The sequence below is a fragment of the Macaca mulatta genome, chromosome 14, assembly GCF_049350105.2.
Source record: "Macaca mulatta isolate MMU2019108-1 chromosome 14, T2T-MMU8v2.0, whole genome shotgun sequence".
In the NCBI taxonomy this organism is placed as follows: domain Eukaryota; kingdom Metazoa; phylum Chordata; class Mammalia; order Primates; family Cercopithecidae; genus Macaca; species Macaca mulatta.
Window position 1 is genome coordinate 125,343,736 of NC_133419.1, and position 23,598 is coordinate 125,367,333.

Consider the following 23,598-nt stretch of genomic DNA (forward strand, 5'->3'; position numbering starts at 1 on the left):
AGTGGGAGGCACAGACCTTGAGGTGGAGAGTTGAAGAAAGCAAGGAGATACCTAACAACACTTCTTCCCAAGTGTTGGTGTGCATGTATGTATCTGTGTATGGAGGTGTGCAATTCAACCTCTCTGTTGCCTTCTCAAGTATTAGGTTGGTGCAAAAGTAAGTGGGGTTTTGGTACTAGCCACTGCAAAAACATACCAAATTGTAAAGACCATAAACACTATGAAGAAACTGCATCAACTAACGGGCAAAATAACCAGCTAGCATCATAATGACAGGATCAAATTCACACATAACAATATTAACCTTAAATGTAAATGGGCTAAATGCCCCAATTGAAAGACACAGACTGGCAAATTGGATAAAGAGTCAAGACCCATCAGTGTGCTGTACTCAGGAGACCCATCTCATGTGCAAAGACACACATAGGCTCAAAATAAAGGAACAGGAGAATATTTACCAAGCAAATGGTAAAGCAAAAAAAAAAGCAGGAGTTGCAATCCTAGTCTCTGATAAAACAGACTTTAAACCAACAAAGATAAAAAGAGACAAAGGTATTACATAATGGTAAAGGGATCAATGCACCAAAAAGAGCTAACTATCCTAAATATATATGCACCCAATACAGGAGCACCTAGATTCATAAAGCAAGTTCTTAGAGACCTACAAAGAGACTTAGACTCCCACACAATAATAGTCGGAGACTTTAACACTCCACTATCAATATTAGATCAATGAGACAGAAAATTAACAAGGATATTCAGGACTTTAACTCAGCTCTGGATCAAGCACACTTAACAGATATCTACAGAACTCTCCACCCCAAATCAACAGAATATACCTTCTTCTTAGCACCACATTGCACTTACTCTAAAATTGACCACATAATTGGTAGTAAAACACTCCTCAGCAAATGCAAAAGAACGGACATTATAACAGTCTTTCAGACCACAGTGCAATCAAATTAGAACTCAGGATTAAGAAATTCACTCAAAACCACACAACTACATGGAAACTGAACAACCTGCTCCTGAATGACTACTGGGTAAACAATGAAATTAAGACAGAAATAAGTTATTTGAAACCAATGAGAACAAAGACACAATGTACCAGAATCTCTGGGACACAGCTAAAGCAGTGTTTAGAGGGAAATTTATAGCACTTAAATGCCCACAGGAGAAAGCGGGAAAGATGTAAAATCGACACCCTAACATCACAATGAAAAGAGCTAGAGAAGCAAGAGCAAATATCAGAAGACAAGAAATAACTAAGATCAGAGCCGAACTGAAGGGGATAGAGACACGAAAAACCCTTCAAAAAATCCATGAATCCAGGATCTGGTTTTTTGAAAAGATTAACAAAATAGACTGATGATGGGTTGATGGTTGCAGCAAACCACTGTGGCATGTGTATACCTATGTAACAAACCTGCATGTTCTGCACGTGTATCCCAGAACTTAAAGTATAATAATAAAAAAAAAAAAGTAATTGCGGTTTTGGACCATGAATTTTAAGTGATTATAACTAGGCTCAAACACATTTTTATTAATCAAAATAGAACCATTACAATCAGCACCTTTTTGCCAATAGGAAATAAGTTCGTTTATTCCTGTAGTGTAAGAAGCTGTGCTTCGGGATTCGCTGAACTCTTAAAAAGCATTTTCTGCATCCTGCTGGTTGTAGAAGTGTTTTCCCTGCAAAAAGTTGTTGAGATGCTTGAAGAAGTGGTAGCTGGTTTGGCCACAGGTCAGATGAATATGGCGGATGAGGCAAAATTTCATAGACCAATTTGTTCAACTTTTGAAGGGTTGGTTGTGTGACAAGTAGTCAGGCATTGTTGTTGTTGTGGAGAAGAACTGGGTCCTTTCTGTTGACCACTGTCAGCTGCAGGTGTTGCACTTTTCAGTGCCTCATTGATTTGCTAAGCATACTTCTCAGATGTGATGGTTTCACCAGGATTCAGAAAGCCACAATGGATCAGACAGGCCGCAGACCACCAAACGGTGACCATGACTTGTTTTGGTGCTCTGGGAAGTGCTGTGGAGCTTCTTCTGGGCCCAACCATTGAGCTGGATGTTGCCAGCTTTATATAAAATCTACTTTTCATAGCACGTCTCAATCCAAGTGGAGAAATGTTTCATTGTTGTGTAGAACAAGAGAAGACAACACTTCAAAATGATAATTTTTTGATTTTCAGTTGGCTCATGAGGCACCCGCTTATCGAGCTTTTTCACCTTTCCAATTTGCTTCAAATGCCAAGTGGCCATAGAATGGTCAATATTGAGTTCTTCGGCAACTTCTCCTGTAGCTAGGAGAGGATCAGCTTCAATGATTGCTCTCAATTGGTCATTGTCAACTTCCGATGGCCAGACACTACGCTCATGATCTTCAAGACTCTCATTTCCTTTGCAAAACTTTCTTTCTTTCTTTTAAAATTGAGACAGAGTCTTGTTCTGTCACTGGAGTACAGTGGCATGATCTCTGCTCACTGCAACCTCTGCCTCCCAGGTTCAAGCGATTCTCCCACCTCAGCCTCCTGAGTAGCTGGGATTACAGGTATGTGCCACCATGCCCAACTAATTTTTGTATTTTTAGTAGAGAAGGGGTTTCATCATGTTGGCCTGGCTGGTCTCAAACTCCTGACCTCAAGTGATATGGATGCCTTGGCCTCCCAAAGTGCTGGGATTGCAGGTGTGAGCTGCCACACCTGGCCATCCTTTGCAAAACTTCTTGAACCACCACTGCACTGTATGTTCGCTAGCAGTTCCTGGGCCAAATGCATTCTTGATGTTGCAAGTTGTCTCTGCTGCTTTACAGCCCATTTTGAACTCGAATAAGAAAACTGCTTGCATTTGTTTTTTTGTCTAACATAATTTCCATAGTCTAAAATAAACATAAACAGCAAGAAATAAGTTATTAGCAAAAAAAAGTGAGAAATGCCCATTAAACTGATGTATAACATAACCACATTTATTCAAGCATGTATTCCAACACGAAATGGCAAATTCCAACAATGCAAAAACCATAATTACTTTTGCACTCACCTAATAGTAGCTGTTTTTTGTTCCTTGCCCCTCTGGGTGGAGGTGGGATGGGTTTCCTTCTTGCTATGCAGTTACTCAGTGCTATTGCTAAACCACCTCCTCCCTTTTTCTTAACCTCACCTACAACTTTGAATCTCATGTCACCAGACTATACCATGCTTGGGTTTCCAAGTTATACTTATCCACCAATCTCCAAGCCTTTTCAAGATTGTTGCTTCTGGCTCTCTCCAACATCATTCTTGTTATATTTTTTGGTGATTTCGGTATCCTCATGGATCATCCAATCAATGCTCTGGTGCTCGGTTTCTATCCCTTCTCCAGTGATCTTGTTCTTTAACCTACCTTAGCTTTCCCTTGTTTGGTCATACCATAGACTTTGACAGCACCAATAAGCACAGCCTCTCCATACACTCAGCTCCAAGCATCCTACTCTCAGACCACAAGCATCCTACTCTCAGACCACCACCTCTTATCTTAGCACATTCTTTTGAGTATCCTGTTCTAACAAACCTTAGACCACCACAGGGACCTACAACTTCTTGACTCTACCAACTTTTCACTGTCCCTTACCTTCTACTTCTCATTGTATAACAAATGACCCTCAAATTTAGCATCTTAATACAACAAACATTATCTCACAAAGTTTCTGGTTGGGCGGTCTGGCTCAGGGTCTCTTATGAGGTTGCAGTCAATTGTTGGCTGAGAGCACAGTCTCTGAAGACTTGATTAGGGCTGGAGGGTCTACTTCCAAGTTCATTCACAGGGCTGCTGTCAGAATGTTTCAGTTTCTTGCCATGTGATCCTCTTTATAGAACTGCTAATTATTTACATGACTTCTCTCAGAGCAAGAGATCTGAGAGAGAGGGAGGGAGGGAGGAAAGGAGAGAGGGAGAGCAAGCAAGTGCATGTGAGCATGTCTCTTATAACCTAACCTCTGTAGTAATACACCACGCCTTCTGCCATATTCTGTTGGTCATGCAGACCAACCTAGGTACAATGTGGGAGGGGACTACACAAAGGTGGGGATCATTAGGGGCCATCTTGGAGGTTGGCTACAATACTATTTTACAGAGAAAACAGAGTAATCAGAAGAGAATTTCCATAAGCTCCTACCACCACATTACCTAATTATCCGTTTCCTGGGTATTCTAACTTTTCTGCTATTATTATAATTAACCATACCTCCTGCTATCTAAGGCCAATCCCTCCACTTGTTCACTAGGTTCCATTTCCTCTATGAGGTTTGTACAAAGACAAATCACCTAACATTTCTCAAAATGTATCCCCATCTTTAAGTGACACATGACTGTAGATCCCCAAATTCTCTCCTATCTCTCCTGCATCATTAGTTTTCTCCTGTCTACTGGTTAATTTCCATCAATAAAAAATATATGCTATGATCTTAAATAACTCTCCAATGATCCTACCTCTACGTTCAGCCACCTCTTTCGCTGTGTCCCTTCACAACAAAACTCATGGAAAGAATTGTCTAAAATTGCTGTCTCCAATTCCTTCTCCTACTCTTTCTTGCCTAGCCCATCAGGCTTTTGCTCTCCAACTGCTCTAAAGACACTGCTCTTTTAAAAGTTATCAATGACTTCCACATGGTCAAATCCAATAGTCAATTTTCAGTCCTTACCTTATTTGATCTGTCAGCAGGATTTAACACAGATGGTCTGCCCTCAATGGAACATTTCTTTTTCACCTGGCTTTCAAGGTATCACACCCTTGTGGTTTTCTTCCTTGGTTTACTGATTAATCCTTCTCAATCTCTTAGCATTCTCCTCCTCTTTTTCTCAGCCTCTGTAATACTGAAATACCCTGGGGCTGTTTTAGGATTTATTCTTTCATCTGTCTCTATTCAACCCCTTGATGAGTCCATCCAGTCTCATGGCTTTCAATCTACAGGCTAACAACTCTTAAATTTGTACTTGCAGCCCACCACTCTTCTCTCAGCTCCCGACACTTTTTCTCATACTATCTTCTTGGATGTTGATTAGATAAATAAAACTTAATCTGCCCCAAACTGAACTCGTGATCTTCCCCTTTCCAAATCTACTCCTTCCACCATCTTCACTATTTCAGTAAATAGTAATTTCATCCTGACAGCTGCTCGGGATGAAGCCCCTAGTTTTCCTTGACATCTCTCCCTCACACAATCCATATCCAAACCTTCACAGACCCTGAAAGTTTTGCCTCCCAAATACCTACAGAATTCAACCACTTATCATCATCTCCACCACCTCCTTGATCCAAGACATTATAATCCCTTATCTGAATTATTGCAATAGCCACCTAATTGGTCTTTACAGTCTATTCTCACTACAGCATTCGGAATTTTTTTTTTTTTTTTTTAAATTTTAAGTCACATTATGGTGTTCCTTTGCTCCAAACCTTGCTCCAGTGGCTCCCCATCTCAACACCTATGGTGGCTGACGATATTCGATTGGATTGCCTGCTTGACCTACTGTCTCAGCATTCTTCCCCTTTCCCTCTGCTCCAGTCACACTATCCTCCTGACTTTTTCTCAACGAGCCAATGCTCCCACCTTGGGGCGTTTGTACTTGCTGTTGTATCTGGAACGTGTTTATAAAGCCTCCGTTGAAGAGCACAGTGGCCTCTTCTATTATCTCATTTAAGTCTTTGCTGAAAAGTATCGCAGTGCAGCTTTCTCTGGACATTCTAATATTTCATCCTTCCCATTCCCACCCTGCCCGCCACACTCCCTCTCCGCGTTCTTTGCTTTTACTCCACATCACAGACATTTACTTACTCATTGTTTATTCGTTTATTTCCCCTCACTCTATTGTGAATTCCCTGAGCAGGGATATTTGTTTCGTTCATAGCTACGTATCTCCGGTGCTTGGAACAGCACTGGTATATAAAAAGCTCGTAGTAATGTATGTTAACTGAATGAATAAATTACCCTACAGAGATAGTCGAGTGTCTCTGGATTACAGCAGAGCTTGCAGCAGAGAGGGAGACCACTCAAGAGGCCGTGATGTCCAAATACAATAACACGTACGAAACAGCGTTGTAAAATGAGCTGCACAGAGGATGCGAAAAATTTGTTAGCTTAATTTGTCTCCCCAGGAAGCCGTGCCAGGCTCGCCTCCCTCTTTCATTCTTTTCCCGTGGTTCCCTCTACTGGGACCCCTGGCCCGCCCAGTCTGCCAGATCACAGGCCCAACGCATCCCTTTCCGGAGGGATTTAGGAGGTCTCGGCGGTGGTCCAGCAACTACATTCCCACCACGCCTCAGATGGCGCATTACCTAGCTACCGCGCATACCCAGACGTTCCCGCCCCCTCAGCCGGGCAGGAAGAGGAAGTGGAGATACCACGGACGCTCAAAACCCCACCTCTCACGCCTTCCCAGCTCCGGGAGGGGACGCGGAGTCCGGAAGGGGCGGGCATAAGGCTACGGAGGGGCGGGACGGAGCAGCCCGCCCCAAAGTGGCGGTTTACTTGAGGCGGTTACCTTAGTACACCGAGTAGACTGAGTCTGTGGCGAATTGCGGGCCGATTCCCGGCCAGTGCCATCTCAGCCGGAGTGGACCTCGGGGCCTCAGAAGCAGACTTTTATCTGGCCCGAGGCTCCCAGCCGTTCAGCGCGTCTTCCCATAACCGGATACCGATTATTGGGACTCTCAGCTGCAGACACAGGTCCCCGCCCCTCCCTCTTTCTCCGGTCTGCTGCTGTCATTCCTCCCTTCCCGCCTCGCTGCGCCCACAGCGGGGCACAGTCATCGTTCTGTCATTCCCATCCTTTCTCTTCCCTCTCATCGCCATTTCTTCTAGAAGGCAACTTAAAAACCTTTCCTTGCCTCTTTATGCTCATTTCTCTTCCCTTCTTTTCTTCCTTTTTCTCTAGAATACTTGTGTTTCCACTCCGTGCCAGGCTTCTGCCTCCAGGGCCTGTGGCTCATGTGTTAGGAGGTTGAACTTTTAATGCAGTCGTTTGAAGATTTTAAGCTTTTTCTTTCTCCTAACCAGGAGTCACAGATGCTGGGAAGTATGGCCCCAAAGAAACCTCGAAATACCACAAGGTTGCCCCTGGCTTTAAACCCCCTGAAGAGCAAGGACGTGTTGGCAGTGCTGGCTGAGAGGAACCAGGCTATAGTACCAGTTGGGGCATGGGTGGAACCTGCCTCACCAGGTAGCTCGGAAATCCCAGCATATGTGAGTGTCAGTTTGATCCAAATATGGTGGGGTTCCCCACCACCGTTTTTATTAGTCTTCTCTAATCCTGGGTGCTTAAAGATGAACAGTCCGAGGATGCTGTTTCTATTCTGCCATAAATAGTTTATGTTCTTGCATCAGGATTATAGAACAAACAAGTATTTGCCAAAACTTGACTGCAGCTTTAGTTGGCATAATCAAATGCTTATTACTCACCTACTATAATATATAGAACATAATCTACATGGAACAGGTTATATAGATATATATCTGTATATCAGTTTACGTCAGACTCTTGATTGCTTGCTCTGCCCAAGACATAGGCACTATCTACATCTTCCAGACACTGCAACTTAGTATGGATGATAGTTGGCATACTTTAAGTAACATTAATTGGTTGCTTAAGGTTTATGATAAATTTTCTAATGAGGATTCAGGCAAAATGGAGTAATAGAATAAAGGAGAAAGAGATGAACTTTGGTAATCTGAAAAAGTCTAACTAGAAATTCCACGGTTTCTGATGGTCTTTCACCAGACTGTGCCCCATAGCTATTTGTTCAAATTTAACTTGGCACTTACCACATTGTGTTATAGTAGATTGTTTATATATCTTTTCCTTATGCAGTGTGAGCTCCTTGAGCATAGAGAACAAATCTCATTTATCATCACATTCCCACTTTTATCTTAAATACTGCCTAATATAGACACTCATGAAATATTTATGAAAGGCACAAAATGTCATCTGTATGTGTAGACAAGGTGCTGAACATGGATGAAAAAAGGATAAGGTATGTTCCCTCAGTGTACTTGATCTCAGAGGAGAAATGAGACATGTTTAAATGTTAAAGCAATGCAATATACTATATTCATTCATTTTATTTATGTTTGCACATATGTGTGTATATTCATTGATTTATTTCTACCCTGCCTATTTCCAAAAAGGATTTTAAGAGTCTAGGTGGTATATCTATACAAGTTCTAAGAATATAATGCTTAATCAAGAAGCTATGACATTGGGTTGATGTGACCCAGGAAAGTGTAATGAATAATTTGATCGGAGAAGGGAAGGGAAAGATTCTCCTATTAAGGAGAATGAGGAGAGTAAAAAGTAAGCAAGGTTGAGGATTCTAAGGGTAGATTAGATCGATTGGAGTGGAAAGTTTAGTAGGGGAATGGTCATTGACAGGATTATGGAAAATAGGGATGGTGGAGTACCATAGGAAATTTTGGAGAAGGAATTGACTTTTTAAAATATTTACAGGTGAATGTCATGATCAACCAGTGTTTTGATTAGATTAATTGCTTCAAAGGTTTTGAAGGATAGGGAGTGATTGGATCCTGGGGATAAATTAGAATATAATTATAACAATTTACGCATGGAGTATAGCATCAAAACTTTGTTAGGGGTAAGAAATAGAGAAGAAAAGCCTTGAAAAAGGATGGTTGAAGTGCTTGAGCCACGAGTTTTAGGCTGCAGTGAGCTATGATCATGCTACTGCACTCTAGCCTGGGAAACAGAATGAGACCCCATCTCTGGAAAAAAAAAAGTGGAATGAGAAGGGATGAATGCAAGAAACACCCCACAAGTCTCGATAAGATTTGGTATAAAGATATTTTGGTATTTAAGTTGTTGACACCTTTTTAATTGCTCAAGTTATATCTGTATAATATCAGTAGTGTATCAAACTTTTTCTATGTTAAGAAGTATTGAATATCGTATTCACACACATTAACTCAAAATATTAAGGTCTTGGAACATGGATAAACACATCTCCTTATCTCCTTTTCCTGATTTAAAAATTTCTGATCAGTTCCAGCCAAAGGGAGTTTGATCAAGCATCTGATAGAACTCCTTATTGCTTTAGCATATCTAGTGTGGGTATCCACCCTTATTAATGGATATAGCTCTCTCAGCTCAAAATAAATGCTGAATAGTTACTTCTAAAGCTTGGCCCTTAGATCATGTCTGTTCTAAAGGGGAACTTCTACTCATTTTTCTCCCCAAAATTTCAGGAGGCCATCAGGATTCCTAAAAATGTCATAGCTTTAGACTACCTCCCCCCAATAATTATTAATAAATTAGCATCAAAAGACACTGCTGTTCTATCATCATATATGGGATTGCATTGTTTTATAATTTGTTCTGGTTAGCTTTTGCTGTGTAACCAGCCACCCCAGAACTTAGTGGTATAAAGCAAATAATACTATGTATCAGGAATTTGAGCAGGGTACAGTAGTAATGGCTTGTCTCTGCTCCATAGTGTCTGGGGCCTTAGCTGGGGCTCAAATAACTGGACATGTCTGAGTCACCTTGACTATTTTCTAGCTATTGGTTGGAGCTAGAAAATAATCAAGCTGTCCCAGTCATGTGGCATCTGCTGGGCTGTAATGTCCAAGATGGCTTTCTTATTCATATAGCTGACACTTGGGCTAGGATAACTAGAATGTCTGGGTGCTGGCTAGATACATTTCTCTTTTTGCATGGGCTTCTCTATTTGACTAACTTGGGCTTCCTCACAGCATGGTAATCTCAGGGTAGTATGAATTTTTATATGGTGCTGACTTCCTTCAGAATGAGCACTCTAAGAACCCAGGTGGAAGTTTCTTTATGACCTGACTTGTAATCTTGTGGAGTAAAAGAGGAGCAGAGAAAATGGAGGTAAAAGAAAGAGGCTGAATGGCTTAAACTTGTCTGGGCCTTGAGTTAAGCTGAGTCAGTTGTTCAGGCTTCATTATGTATATATCTCTCCACTGGAATTTTTCTACCTAATTGTTCTTTGACAGTTGTACACTCTACTAGAATAGTTTATGGGATAGACACCTTGAAAATTTTAACTTAAATTGAAATTTGAATGCATTTGATTTTGAGAATTTAATGACAGCCTGTAAAATGATCAGAGGCACCCTTCAGAGTTAGAAGTCAGAATCACTGAGTTAGAAGGAATAGGTAGGAGATATGATGATGATTTTATTTAATTTGAAAATTCCTAGTGAAAGAGAGACATATGCAGTCTAGAGTAAAGCAGTGTAGAGAGGAACATAATTGTTGGAGTCAGAAACTTCTAGTTCTGCTACTAGTTAGCTATATTAAAATTACTTTATCTTCCTGAACCCCAGTTTCCTCATCTGTAACATAAGGGATAAGAATACCTACTACCAAAGGTGGTTTTGAGAATAGAGTGCTACAATGTAGTTAAAATACTTGTCACGTAATAGATCCATAATAATGATAAGTGCTGTTATGATGATGACTATGATGATTATTATTCAAAGCACTTAGAGGAGATAAATGCAGATCAAGAACTCAAGTGGGATAAAGTGTTCCAGATTATTTAGAACAAGCTTGTCCAACATGCGGCCATGGGCCACATGTGGCCCAGGATGGCTTTGAATGCGACCCAACGTAAATTAATAAATTTTCTTAAAACACTATGCATTTTTTTGTGATTTTTAAAGTTTATTTGTATGTTTTAGTTCATCAGCTACTGTTAGTGTTAATGTATTTTGTGTGACAGTTCTTCGAACATGGCCCAGGGAAGCCAAAAGATTGGACACCCCTGGTTTAGAATATGTTTTGGAATTCAGCAATTATATAAATATATATTGATTACCCTTATAGTCAAGGCTCTCTACTACATGCCGTAGGGGAAATAAAGGAGAATTGAATACATATCCTGTCCTCAAAGAGTTCATAATCTAGTAGGGAAGTCAAGAAGTACTATACTCAGTTAACATTGGTGAAATGAGAAGTGTTATAGCATAAGAGGGTTTAGAGGAAGAAAGTATTGTGGAAGGTACTGGGGAGTGGGTATTAAATGGTTGTGAAAACTGAGTAAGCCTTTACTAGGTGGAGATGAAAGGAAGGGCATGCTAGGTTAAAAATGGAGCATAATGCCGAATATGAAGACATTTTACAACATGACATACTTGCTGAGTGGTAAGTAACCTGGTGTGTCTTGACTATTTACTCCATTTTAGAAAGTGTGTAACATATGGTAGGTTTTATTTGGTTCATTAAGATTTAATGAGACATCATTAGTTCCAGTTCAATAAAAAATTTAAGATTTGATTTGAGTACTCATACATTCCAATTTTTTTGTACAGAATGGAATTACTTTTTTTCAGGATTGTATCCTTATCCTGACTGTTCTGTGTTTAAAACAGCCCTAATGGACAAAACTGCTGACATTTAAGTTCATTTTCTATCTTTCGTCTTTAAAGACATCAGCATATTTGATTGAAAAAGAACTAAAGGAACAGCTAAGAAGAAAACAAGAAGCTTTGAAACATTTTCAGAAGCAAGTTAAATACCGAGTAAATCAACAAATTAGGTTGAGAAAAAAGCAGCAGCTTCAGAAGTCTCATGAAAGAGTAAGTTCAAAAGTGAGCCTGAGTAAAGACTGAATGGAAAATATGTATGTTATGAGATAAGCTATTAGGCAGTAACAGAATTACTTTCCTTTGATTACATGCCTAATATAATCTGATGAACTAGTGAGGACAATAGACTTTTTTTGTAGAGAAATAATGTTTTATTCCTGTGTTCTGACTCCATTTTTTACTTTTACCAAGTAGTTAAAAGCAATGTCAGAAGTTTGGGTTCAGACTTGAGTTTGAATTCTGGCTTTGCCACTTAATAGCTATTGACTTTCGGGTAATTACTTTACTTCACTGATTGTAGTTTCTTCATCCATAAAATAAGGATATGATACTTCTCTCATAGGACTGCGTGAGAGTTAGATGAGATAACCTAAATTATTAGCACATGGGAGGTGCCTGGTAAATGTTCATTCCTCTGCCAGCTAAAGCCTCTCCCCTACCCCCCACCCCAATTTAAAATCTCTTGAACTGCTTTAGAGGCATTATTTGATTGCCCTGGATTGGGGTAGAATGTTACTCTCCCCTTTTCTTCCTTTGTGTAGGCAGAAAAAGAAGGCTCTGTAGCCATGCAGTCTTCAGCAGCACGCTTAACTTCCAAAAGGACAAGTGTTTTTCCAAACAATTTGAATGCTGCTATTGGAAGTTCTAGGTTACCTCCTTCCCTGATGCCTGGGGATGGAATAGAGGATGAAGAGAATCAGAACGAATTATTCCAACAACAAGCCCAGGCTGTAAGTACCTGTTCATTTTATTTTATGTCTATGATATTTTCCCCATCCCCTAAACTATAAATACGACATCTGGGGTATGAGGTAGGGATTAAGAGTTAGCACACTCAGCTTCACTTTTTATAATCACCTCTTATTTTTTTTAGCTTTGTAAAGTGGGGAATAGTGGGATAATGCTTTTTAAAAATTTTAAATATACATCTATTTGTGTTTGGTAAGACACTCTAAAATTATCTAAAGAAAGGTGCCAAAGTGTTAGAATTCAAAACTTATTAGAAAGCACTTTAGGTCAAGAACATGGATTTTCCCAGTTATATTGAAATTACATTCTAGGTAAGCTACTATTTGTAGTATACAGAGAGAAATAATTCTTAGCTTTGTTGCAAAGAAATTCAGTACACATAGGTGGCATTTCATTTATTATTTCTTTTTGTCTCATTTTTCTTATTGTTTTTTAATCTGATTATCACAATAAATGAATCTATAGTTGTAGGTTAAAGAATAATATAGTAAATTCTTAACATATCCAGAGTTTTTGGAAAAATGTAATTTTTATTTAATGACTCATTTGATATACCCAATATTTAAAAATTAACCACTGTGAGTAGATTCATCCATTCAAATTGCTTGACTCTGTCCATTTAGCCCCCACTTTAGTATACCTGAGCTTTTGTCCAGTTGATACAGTCTTCAACTCTGCTTCAGTAATTGTTCTTCATCTTATTTAAGATGTATTCCTAGAAATAATGAGAGGAAGAGAGAAAATGTGGAAAATTATGAGTATGTGAAAATAAAAGCTGTGTTACTGCTTAACATATTTTGTCATAATTTAATTGCGCTATTAATATAAATAGGAAAAGCTTTAGAAGCACACATTATCATGTTGAAATACTGTTAACATTTTTTTCTTTGTCCACAACTATTTGACTCTTTCTTGTTATTGTTCAGTTTGTAATAATCATTTTTATTTGTTAGCAAATATTTATTGAGCCAGGCACTGCATAAAGTACAAGAAATAGAACATTGACTTAAGACAGACACAGTCCTTGCTTTCGTGGTGCTTGTAGCTATTAGTCCCACTGTAGTGATGATTTAACTTCACCTGTGTAATACATAAATAGAACTCATCAGTCAGCAGTATTTGCATATGCTATTTGTTATGGATTGTAGCGATACTAAGGAAATGTGAACTAGGACACTCCATGGGTTTATATTTTCAGGTAGAAATACAAAACTAATAGACCACTCGTTATATTATATAATAATATAGAGAAATTTTCTGTGTTTTGCAATAAAGTTGTGCTATGGGAGTTCAGAAAATTTTAAGAAAACAGTAGGGGAAGAATTCATGGGAGAGATAGAATTGAACTACACATTTTGAGTTGGTAAATTCAAGATAATTTGTTTTTCTTAGAGACAGAGTCTCACTCTGTTGCCTAGGCTGGAGTGCAGTGGTGCAGTCTTGGCTTACTGCAACCTCCTCCTCCTGGGTTCAAGAGAATATCCTGATTCTCCTGCCTCAGCCTCCCGAGTAGCTGGATTAGGTGCCTGCCATGCCTGCCACCATGCCTGGCTAATTTTTATATTTTTAGTAGAGATGGGGTTTCACCATGTTGGCCAGGCTGGTCTCGAATTCCTGAGCTCAAGGGATCCGCCTGCTTTGGCCTCTCAAAGTGCTGGGATTACAGGCATGAGCCACCGCACCTGGTCAAGATAATTTTTTCTTAAAAAACAAACAAACGAAAAGCCTAGAATCTGCAGTGAGCTTGGTGTATTTGGGAATAAGTGATGGAAACTTTCTAATTGATAGTTTGTAATGGAGAATAACCAAAAATGGGGTTGGATAGGGAGGAGGAAATCAGGTTATGAAAAACCTCAAATGTCACAAGATTTTTAAAAGTTTTTATAATACCCCTGCATTTTTTTTTTTTTTCTAGAAAGGATATGAACTACTGAAGAATGTTCAGTGACTTTGAGCCTGTAAACTTTGACCATATGACTCCATGACAATAGATGCTTTTTGATCTTACCACGTCTGTTGCAGTTTTAATCCACTAGATGTCACCATAAAACTAGGCAATGAGACAGTTCGGGCACGAACTCCCTTAGTTTATCTAGAACTGGTTGGGTAAATGGTACACATAATTCACTTTCTGAATGTTTAGTACACTGCTCAGTTTTCTTGTGTTGGTGTTATAGAAACATGGGATCTTGGAGTTGGAAGAGTTTTAAAAATTGATCTGACATATTGAAATATTTATGCATGAAACTGTTTGATGTCCGGAATATACTTAAATGATAAAAGAATGAGGTAAAGAAGGGAGTTACGGATGAAACAAGATTGGCTAGGATTTGATAATGCTAAAGTGAAGTATCCATATCTCTCCATGGTGGTTCATTGTAGTGTTCTGATTACTTCTTTGTGTGTTTGAAGTTTTCCATAGGTTTGAATTTATTTACACTTTTATTAAATGTTAGAAAAGGATATTATCTGGTCCTTTCTCTCTCCAAGGAATTCTATTCTTTTTTTTTTTTTTTTTTTTTACTTTAAGTTTTAGGGTACATGTGTACAACATACATGTTTGTTACATATGTATACATGTGCCATGTTGGTGTGCTGGACCCATTAACTTGTCATTTACCTTAGGTATTTCTCCTAATGCTATCCCTCCCCTGCCGCTGCAGCCCACGACAGGCCCCAATGTGTGATGTTCCCCGCCCTGTGTCCAAGTGTTCTCATTGTTCAGTTCCCAACTATGAGTGAGAATATGTGGTGTTTGGTTTTCTGTCCTTGAGATGATTCACTCAGAATATGGTTTCTAGCTTCATCCATGTCCCTACAAAGGACATGAACTTGTCCTTTTTTATGGCTACATAGTATTTCTTGGTGTATATGTGTCACATTTTCTTAATCCAGTCTATCATTGACAAACATTTGGGTTGGTTCCAAGTCTTTGCTATTGTGAATAGTGCCGCAATAAACATACGCATGCATGTGTCTTTATAGTAGCATGATTTATAATCCTTTTGGTATATATCCAGTAATGGGATCGCTGGGTCAAATGGTATTTCTAGTTCTAGATCCTTGAGGAATTGCCACACTGTCTTCCACAATGGTTGAACTAGTTTACAGTCCCACCAACAGTGTAAAAGTGTTCCTATTTCTCCACATCCTCTCCAGTACCTGTTGTTTCCTGACTTTTTAATGATCGCCATTCTAACTGGTGTGCGATGGTATCTCATTGTGGTTTTGATTTACATTTCTCTGATGGCGAGTGATGATGAGCATTTTTTCATGTGTCGGCTGCATAAATGTCTTCTTTTGAGAAGTGTCTGTTCATATCCTTTGCCCACTTTTTGATGGGGTTGTTTGATTTTTTTCTTGTGAAGTTGTTTAAGTTATTTGTAGATTCTGGATGTTAGCCCTTTGTCAGATGGGTAGATTGCAAAAATTTTCTCCCATTCTGTAGGCTGCCTGCTCACTCTGATGGTAGTTTCTTTTGCTGTGCAGAAGCTCTTTAGTTTAATTAGGTCCCATTTGTCAATTTTGGCTTTTGTTGCCATTGCTTTTGGTGTGTCAGTCATGAAGTCCTTGCCCATGCCTAAGTCCTGAATGGTATTGCCTAGGTTTTCTTCCAGGGTTTTTATGGTTTTAGGTCTAACATTTAAGTCTTTAGTCCATCTTGAATTAAATTTTGTATAAGGTGTAAAGAAGGGATCCAGTTTCAGCTTTCTACATATGGCTAGCCCATTTTCCCAGCAGCATTTATTAAGTAGGGAATCCTTTCCCCATTTCTTGTTTTTGTCAGATTTGTCAAAGATCAGATGGTTATAGATGTATGGTATTATTTCTGAGGCCTCTGTTCTGTTCCATTGATCTGTATATCTGTTTTGGTACCAGTACCATGCTGTTTTTGTTACTGTAACCTTGTAGTATAGTTTGAAGTCATGTAGCGTGATGTCTCCAGCTTTGTTCTTTTGGCTTAGGATTGTCTTGGCAATGCGGGCTCTTTTTTGGTTCCACATTAACTTTAAAGTAGTTTTTTCCAATTCTGTGAAGAAGGTCATTGGTAGCTTGATGGGGGTGGCATTGAATCTATAAATTACCTTGGGCAGTATGGCCATTTTCACGATATTGATTCTTCCTATCCATGAGCATGGAATGTTCTTCTATTTGTTTGTGTCCTCTTTTATTTTGTTGAGCAGTGGTTTGTAGTTCTCCTTGAAGAGGTCCTTCACATCCCTTGTAAGTTGGATTCTTAGGTATTTTATTCTCTTTGAAGCAATTGTGAATGGGAGTTCACTCATGATTTGGCTGTGTGTTTGTCTGTTATTGGTGTAGAGGAATGCTTGTGATTTTTGCACATTGATTTTGTATCCTGAGACTTTGCTGAAGTTGCTTATCAGCTTAAGGAGATTTTGGGCTGAGACGATAGGGTTTTCTAAATATACAGTCATGTCATCTGCAAACAGGGACAATTTGACTTCCTCTTTTCCTAATTGAATACTCTTTATTTCTTTCTCTTGCCTGATTGCCCTGGCCAGAACTTCCAACACTATGTTAAATAGGAGCGGTGAGAGAGGGCATTCCTGTCTTGTGCCAGTTTTCAAAGGGAATGCTTCCAGTTTTTGCCCATTTAGTATGATATTGGCTGTGGGTTTGTCATAAATAGCTCTTATTATTTTGAGATACATTCCATCAATACCTAGTTTATTGAGATTTTTTAGCAGGAAGGTCTGTTGAATTTTGTTGAAGGCCTTTTCTGCATCTATTGAGATAATCATGTGGTTTTTATTGTTGGTTCTGTTTATGTGATTGATTACTTTCATTGATTTGCGTATGTTGAACCAGCTAGCCTTGCATCCCAGGGAAGAAGCCACCTTGATCTTGGTGGATAAGCTTTTTGATGTGCTGCTGGTTTCTCTTTGGCAGTATTTTATTGAGGATTCTCACATCAATGTTCATCAGGGATATTGGTCTAAAATTACCTTTTTTTGTTGTGTTTCTGCCAGGCTTTGATATCAGGATGATGTTGGTCTCATAAAATGAGTTAGGGAGGATTCTCTCTTTTTCTATTGATTGGAATAGTTTCAGAAGGAATGGTACCAACTCCTCTTTGTACCTCTGGTAGAATTCGGCTGTGAATCCGTCTGGTCCTGGACTTTTTTTGTTTGATAGGCTATTAATTATTGCCTCAATTTCAGAACCTGTTACTGGTCTATTCAGGGATTCAGCTTCTTCCTGGTTTAGTCTTGGAAGAGTGTACGTGTCCAGGAAATTATCCATTTCTTCTAGATTTTCTAGTTTATTTGCGTAGAGGTGTTTATAGTATTCTCTGATGGTAGTTGGTATTTCTGTGGGATCGGTGGTGATAACCCCTGTATCATTTTTTATTGCGTCTATTTGATTGTTCTCTCTTTTCTTTATTAGTCTGGCTAGTAGTCTATCAATTTTGTTGATCTTTTTGCAAAACCAGCTCCTGGATTCATTGATTCTTTGAAGGGTTTTTTGTGTCTCTATCTCCTTCAATTCTACTCTGATCTTACTTATTTCTTGCCTTCTGCTAGCTTTTGAATTTGTTTGCTCTTGCTTCTCTGGTTCTTTTAATTGTGATGTTAGGGTGTAGATTTTAGATCTTTCCAGCTTTCTCTTTTGGGCCTTTAGTGTTACAAATTTCCCTCTACACACTGCTTTTAATGTGTCCCAGAGATTCTGGTACGTTGTGTCTTTGTTCTCATTGGTTTCAAAGAACATCTTTATTTCTGCCTTCATTTCGTTATTTGCCCAGTAGTCATTCAGAAGCAGAGTTGTTCAGTTTCCATGTAGTTGTGCAGTTTTGAGTGAGTTTCTTTTTTTTGTTGTTGTTGTTGTTGAGATGGAGTCTTGCTCTGTCGCCCAGGCTGGAGTGCTGTGGCTGGATCTCAGCTCACTGCAAGCTCCGCCTCCCGGGTTTACACCATTCTCCTGCCTCAGCCTTCCAAGCAGCTGGGACTACAGGTGCTCGCCACCTCGCCCGGCTAGTTTTTTTGTATTTTTTTTAGTAGAGACGGGGTTTCAATGTGTCTGCCAGGATGGTCTCGATCTCCTGACCTCATGATCCGCCCGTCTCGGCCTCCCAAAGTGCTGGGATTACAGGCTTGAGCCACCACGCCCGGCCATTGAGTGAGTTTCTTAATCCTGAGTTCTAATTTGATTGCACTGTGGTCTGAGAGAGAGTTTGTTGTGATTTCTGTTCTTTTACATTTGCTGAGGAGTGCTTTACTTCCAACTATGTGGTCAATTTTGGAATAAGTACAATGTGGTGCTGAGAAGAATGTATATTCTGTTGATTTGGGGTGGAGAGTTCTGTAGATGTCTATTAGGTCTGCTTGGTGCAGAGCTGAGTTCAAGTCCTGGATATCCTTGTTAACATTCTGTCACATCGATCTGTCTAATATTGACAGTGGGGTGTTAAAGTCTCCCACTAGTATTGTGTGGGAGTCTAAGTCTCTTTGTAGGTCTCGACTTGCTTTATGAATTTGGGTGCTCCTGTATTGGGTGCATATATATTTAGGATAGTTAGCTCTTCTTGTTGAATTGATCCCTTTACCATTATGTAATGGTCTTCTTTGTCTCTTTTGATCTTTGTTGATTTAAAGTTCTATTTTATCAGAGCCTAGGATTGCAACTCTTGCTTTTTTTTTGTTTTCCATTTGCTTGGTAGATCTTCCTCCATCCCTTTATTTTGAGCCTATGTGTGTCTCTGCACGTGAGATGGGTCTCCTGAATACATCACACTTAACTCTTTTTTCAGTTTGCCAGTCTGTGTCTTTTAATTGGGACATTTAGCCCGTTTACGTTTAAGGTTAGTATTGTTATATGTGAATTTGATCCTGTCATTATGATGTTAGCTGGTTGTTTTGCCCGTTAGTTGATGCAGTTTCTTTCTAGCATCGATGGTCTTTACAATTTGGCATGTTTTTGCAGTGGTTGGTACTAGTCGTTCCTTGCCATGTTTAGTGCTTCCTTCAGGAGCTCTTGTAAGGCAGGCCTGGTGGTGACAAAATCTCTTAGTATTTGCTTGTCTGTAAAGGATTTTATTTCTCCTTCACTTATGAAGCTTAGTTTGGCTGGATAGGAAATTCTGGGTTGAAAATTCTTTTCTATAAGAATGTTGAATATTGGTCCCCACCATCTTCTGGCTTGTAGAGTTTCTGCTGAGAGATCTGCTGTTAGTCTGATGGGCTTCCCTTTGTGGGTAATCTGACCTTTCCCTCTGGCTGCCCTTAACATTTTTTCCTTCATTTCAACCTTGGTGAATCTGTCAATTACATTTCTTGGGGTTGCTCTTCTTGAGGAATATCTTTGTGGTGCTCTCTGTGTTTCCTGAATTTGAATGTTGGCCTGCCTTGCTATGTTGGGAAGGTTCTCCAGGATGATATCCTGAAGAGTATTTTCCAACTTGGTTCCATTCTTCCAGTCACTTTCAGGTACACCAGTCAAACATAGATTTGGTGTTTTCATGTAGTCCCATATTTCTTGAAGGCTTTGTTTGTTCTTTTTACTCTTTTTTCTCTAAACTTTTCTTCTCACTTCGTTTCATTAATTTCACCTTCAATCACGGATACCCTTTCTTCCACTTGATCAAATCGGCTACTGAAGCTTGTGCATGTGTCACGTAGTTCTCGTGCCATGGTTTTCAGCTCCATCAGGTCATTTAAGGTTGTCTCTACACTGTCCATTCTAGTTAGCCATTCGTCTAATCTTTTTTCCAGGTTTTTAGCTTCCTTGCGATGGGTTCGAACATCATCCTTTAGCTCAGAGAAGTTCGTTATTACCGACCTTCTGAAGCCTACTTCTGTCAGCTTGTCAAAGTCTGTCTCCGTCCAGCTTTGTTCTGTTGCTGGCGAGGAGCGATCCTTTGGAGGAGAAGAGTCGCTCTGGTTTTTAGAATTTTCAGCTTTTCTGTTCTGGTTTCTCCCCATCTTTGTGGTTTTATGTACTTTTGGTCTTTGATGATGGTGACCTACAGATGGGGTTTTGGTGTGGATGTCCTTTTTTTTGATGTTGATGCTATTCCTTTCTGTTTGTTTTCCTTCTAACAGTCAGGTCCCTCAGCTGCAGGTATGTTGGAGTTTGCTGGAGGTCTACTCCAGACCCTGTTTGCCTGGGTATCACCAGTGGAGGCTGCAGAACAGCAAATATTGCAGAACAGCAAATATTGCAGAACAGCAATTATTGCTGCCTGATCCTTCCTCTGGAAGCTTTGTCTCAGAGGGGCATCTGGCTGTATGAGGTGTCAGTCGGCCCCTACTGAGAGGTGTCTTCCAGTTAGGCTACACAGGGGTCAGGGACCCACTTGAGGAGGCAGTCTTTCCATTCTCAGAGCTCAAACTCTGTGCTGGGAGAACCACTGCTCTCTTCAGAGCTGTGAGACTGGGACGTTTAAGTCTGCAGAAGTTTCTGCTGCCTTTTGTTTAGCTATACTCTGACCCCAGAGGTGGAGCCTACAGAGGCAGGCAGGCCTCGTTGAGCTGCAGTGGGCTCCACACAGTTCGAGCTTCCTGGACACTTTGTTTATCTACTCAAGCCTCAGCAATGGTGGATGCCCCTCCTCCAGCCAGGCTGCTGCCTCACAGTTCAATCTCAGACTGCTGTGCTAGCAGTGAGCAAGGCTCCATGGGTATGAGACCCACTGAGCCAGGCACGGGGTATAATCTCCTGGTGTGCTGTTTGCTAAGACCATTGGAAAAGTGCAGTATTAGGGCGGGCGGGAGTGTCCCGATTTTCCAGGTACCGTCTGTCATGGCTTCCCTTGGCTAGGAAAAGGAAATCCCCCGACCCCTTGCGCTTCCCGCCTCACCCTGCTTCAGCTCACCCTCTGTGGGCTGCATCCACTGTCTAACCAGTCCCAGTGAGATGAACCAGGTACCTCAGTTGGAAATGCAGAAATCACCCGTCTTCTGCTTGGATCACGCCGGGAGCTGCTAGACCAGAGCTGTTTCTATTTGGCCATCTTGGAACAGACCCCCCACAATTCTTTTTATGTTATCTCTATATATGGGCATCTAATTCCTGCCACAACACCTCCACTATTGGATAACTCACTACTTTTTCAGACTGGTCCTTTTATTTTTAGAAGACTTGAAATTATTACACCTGTTTTTTCAACATGTTGAGTCACAAATCTTCTTCCCTATAACTTTTATCCATTGGTCTTAATTTTGCCCTCTCAGGTAATAAAAAATAAAATACCATCTGAGAGCACTTCAAGTATTTGATTATAGTTATCATTTTTCTTTTTTGGGTTTCTATATTCCTAATGCCTTGTTGATTTCTTCTGAATACTATTTTGTTTTTCAATATTCTTCTGAAATAGGACCTCAAAAACAACACAATACAGTATTTCAAATATGATTTGGCCACTGTTGCTCTTAATCCATACCCCCACCTCACCCTCTACTTGATAGTACTTGGTATTACCTACTTGTTCAAAGGTCAATTAAGATTAGTTGCCTAAAGTTAGGAGCTAAAATTATAGACTGGAAGAAATTTCAAGTGCTCTTATAAAATAGAAGCAGTATTTTCTTTTCGTTAGGACTGATATTTATCTTTAGGGATTGAGTTTCTGTGATGTCCCTTGACAGCTGCATTTTGGTGAGGAATTAAAGAACAACTGATCATTGTTTTAGTCTTAGCATATGATAACTTTTTATTGATCTGTCCCTATTCGGTTTGCTACTGTTTTCTGGCATGGTTTATTCCACTTTTTGTTTCTCACTGAATCTTTTACTATCTTATTTCTATTTTTATTCTCTCTTTACAGTGCTAGTTTTCCAGCTTTTTAAATCATGGAAATAATTACTTTTTGTAGTAAAGCTTTAAGTAATGTGAAATAGCCTGCTAAATTCTTGTAATCTACCATTGAAAAAACCAGTATTTCAGTCAGGCACTTTTGGCTGCAAGAACTCAGGCTAACCCAAACAAGGGGAAGTTTATTTTAAGAATACACATGGGTTAATAAGGGAAGAATCAGAATCTTATACAAATCCAAACTCCCTTCAGGAATGCAACTGGAGAGTTTTTCTGGATGTGAGGTAGCTCCAGTAACCTCAAGAGCATGAAATCTTTGATCTTCACACTCATATTTAATCAGTAGCTTGATTGATTCAGTTCTTGTCATAGGGTGACCAACCTGCCCTATTAGTGTAAGATCGAGGGGTTTCCAGCACATGGTACTTTCAGTGCTAAAACTGAGACAGTTCTAGGTAAACTAGTATAGTTGGTCCCCTTGTTTCTACGTGTATGCTTCCCTCTTATTTTCTCATTTTTCTACCACTAACTGGTATTGTCATCTCTTCATCATAGCTTCATAACTTTGGTATCCTTGAGGACCTGTTAGCCTCTTTTTTCCAATTTAGGACCTTTTATGTTCAGGTCCTCTCTCTAACTTTTCTCTGGATATTTCCTAGTTTATTATCTGAGGTAATGAATATTTATTGGCCCAGCTTGCCTTTTTGCATTAGGTCTACATTACTGGCCATCTTATAGATTGATAGCAATTGTGACAAAAGAAAGATAATACAACTCGCTGCATTGCATTGGGATTCATGGGTTATAAAAAGTGGCTCATGTGAGTTCAACTTTTAATGTATAGTATTTTCTGGTCACTGAAAAGTCTCACACATTTAAAAATCAGTATGATATCATTTGCAAATAAACTACATCGTACTTGAATAAAATTCAACTTTGATTAGATTTTTATGGCATTAAGAATACACTTTAAATTGGTTTTGGTCTTCCATGACAATAAAGTAGGTGAAATTCTATAAATATTAGATCTCATCTATACTCTTTTCCCATGACCTACATAGTATTACTAATTGTCTCATTTATACATTACATATAAATTCTGTCCTATCCTTGATTGGCTAAAAAATTGCACAAACAAGTTAAAAAGAACTGAAGAATATATGAACAGTGTCATAGATATCCATATTTCTCAAATTTTATCCTTCATATTTGCTTGATGTTTTAAATTTTACTATCTAATCATTGTTTACTTTAGATTTTAAGATTTAAATCTTAAAATTTACATAGTACAATTTTTGTTTTGTTACAAAGAAGTGCTTTTGCTTATTGTTAAAGTTATGTTTCTGTGTGCAAAATAGACATTTTTTTTTGGTGTGCAGAAGGCATTGCATCAAGGCCTGTTTTTATTTGATATACTACTACACAACCCTTGCTCCAGTCAGCTAAGGCTAGGGAGGAAGTTGCCTAAGGCTACA

At 39.4% G+C, this 23,598-nt stretch overlaps 2 protein-coding genes across 5 annotated transcripts in view; one reads left to right on the plus strand and one right to left on the minus strand.

The window, feature by feature from the left end:
* Positions 1–1,523: 1,523 nt before the first annotated feature.
* On the minus strand, positions 1,524–6,379 carry LOC144334484 (uncharacterized). Of its 3 annotated transcripts, XR_013404367.1 has the most exons (3): positions 6,316–6,379; positions 5,969–6,088; positions 1,524–2,881 (listed from the first exon to the last, which is right to left on the minus strand). XR_013404367.1 is itself a non-coding variant. In XM_077964623.1 (2 exons), exons 1-2 carry the CDS (start codon positions 3,179–3,181, stop codon positions 2,610–2,612), a joined length of 411 nt encoding a protein of 136 aa, XP_077820749.1. In that variant the 5' UTR covers positions 3,182–3,318; the 3' UTR covers positions 1,531–2,609. The 3 variants fall into 3 exon arrangements, 1 of the variants encoding a protein (XP_077820749.1); XR_013404366.1 differs by lacking the exons at positions 5,969–6,088; positions 6,316–6,379 and adding an exon at positions 4,682–5,807; XM_077964623.1 differs by lacking the exons at positions 5,969–6,088; positions 6,316–6,379 and adding an exon at positions 3,043–3,318 and having other exon boundaries at positions 1,531–2,881.
* Positions 6,380–6,536: 157 nt separating this feature from the next.
* CCDC15 (coiled-coil domain containing 15) overlaps positions 6,537–23,598 on the plus strand; it is a 98,458-nt gene continuing 81,396 nt past the window's right edge. For both annotated transcript variants that reach the window (XM_077964592.1, XM_001107046.5), the window contains exons 1-4: positions 6,537–6,706; positions 7,037–7,222; positions 11,444–11,593; positions 12,145–12,333. In XM_077964592.1, the coding sequence (XP_077820718.1) occupies positions 7,046–7,222; positions 11,444–11,593; positions 12,145–12,333 (516 nt within the window). In that variant the 5' untranslated portion in view covers positions 6,537–6,706; positions 7,037–7,045. The remainder of the gene's footprint in view (positions 6,707–7,036; positions 7,223–11,443; positions 11,594–12,144; positions 12,334–23,598) is intronic.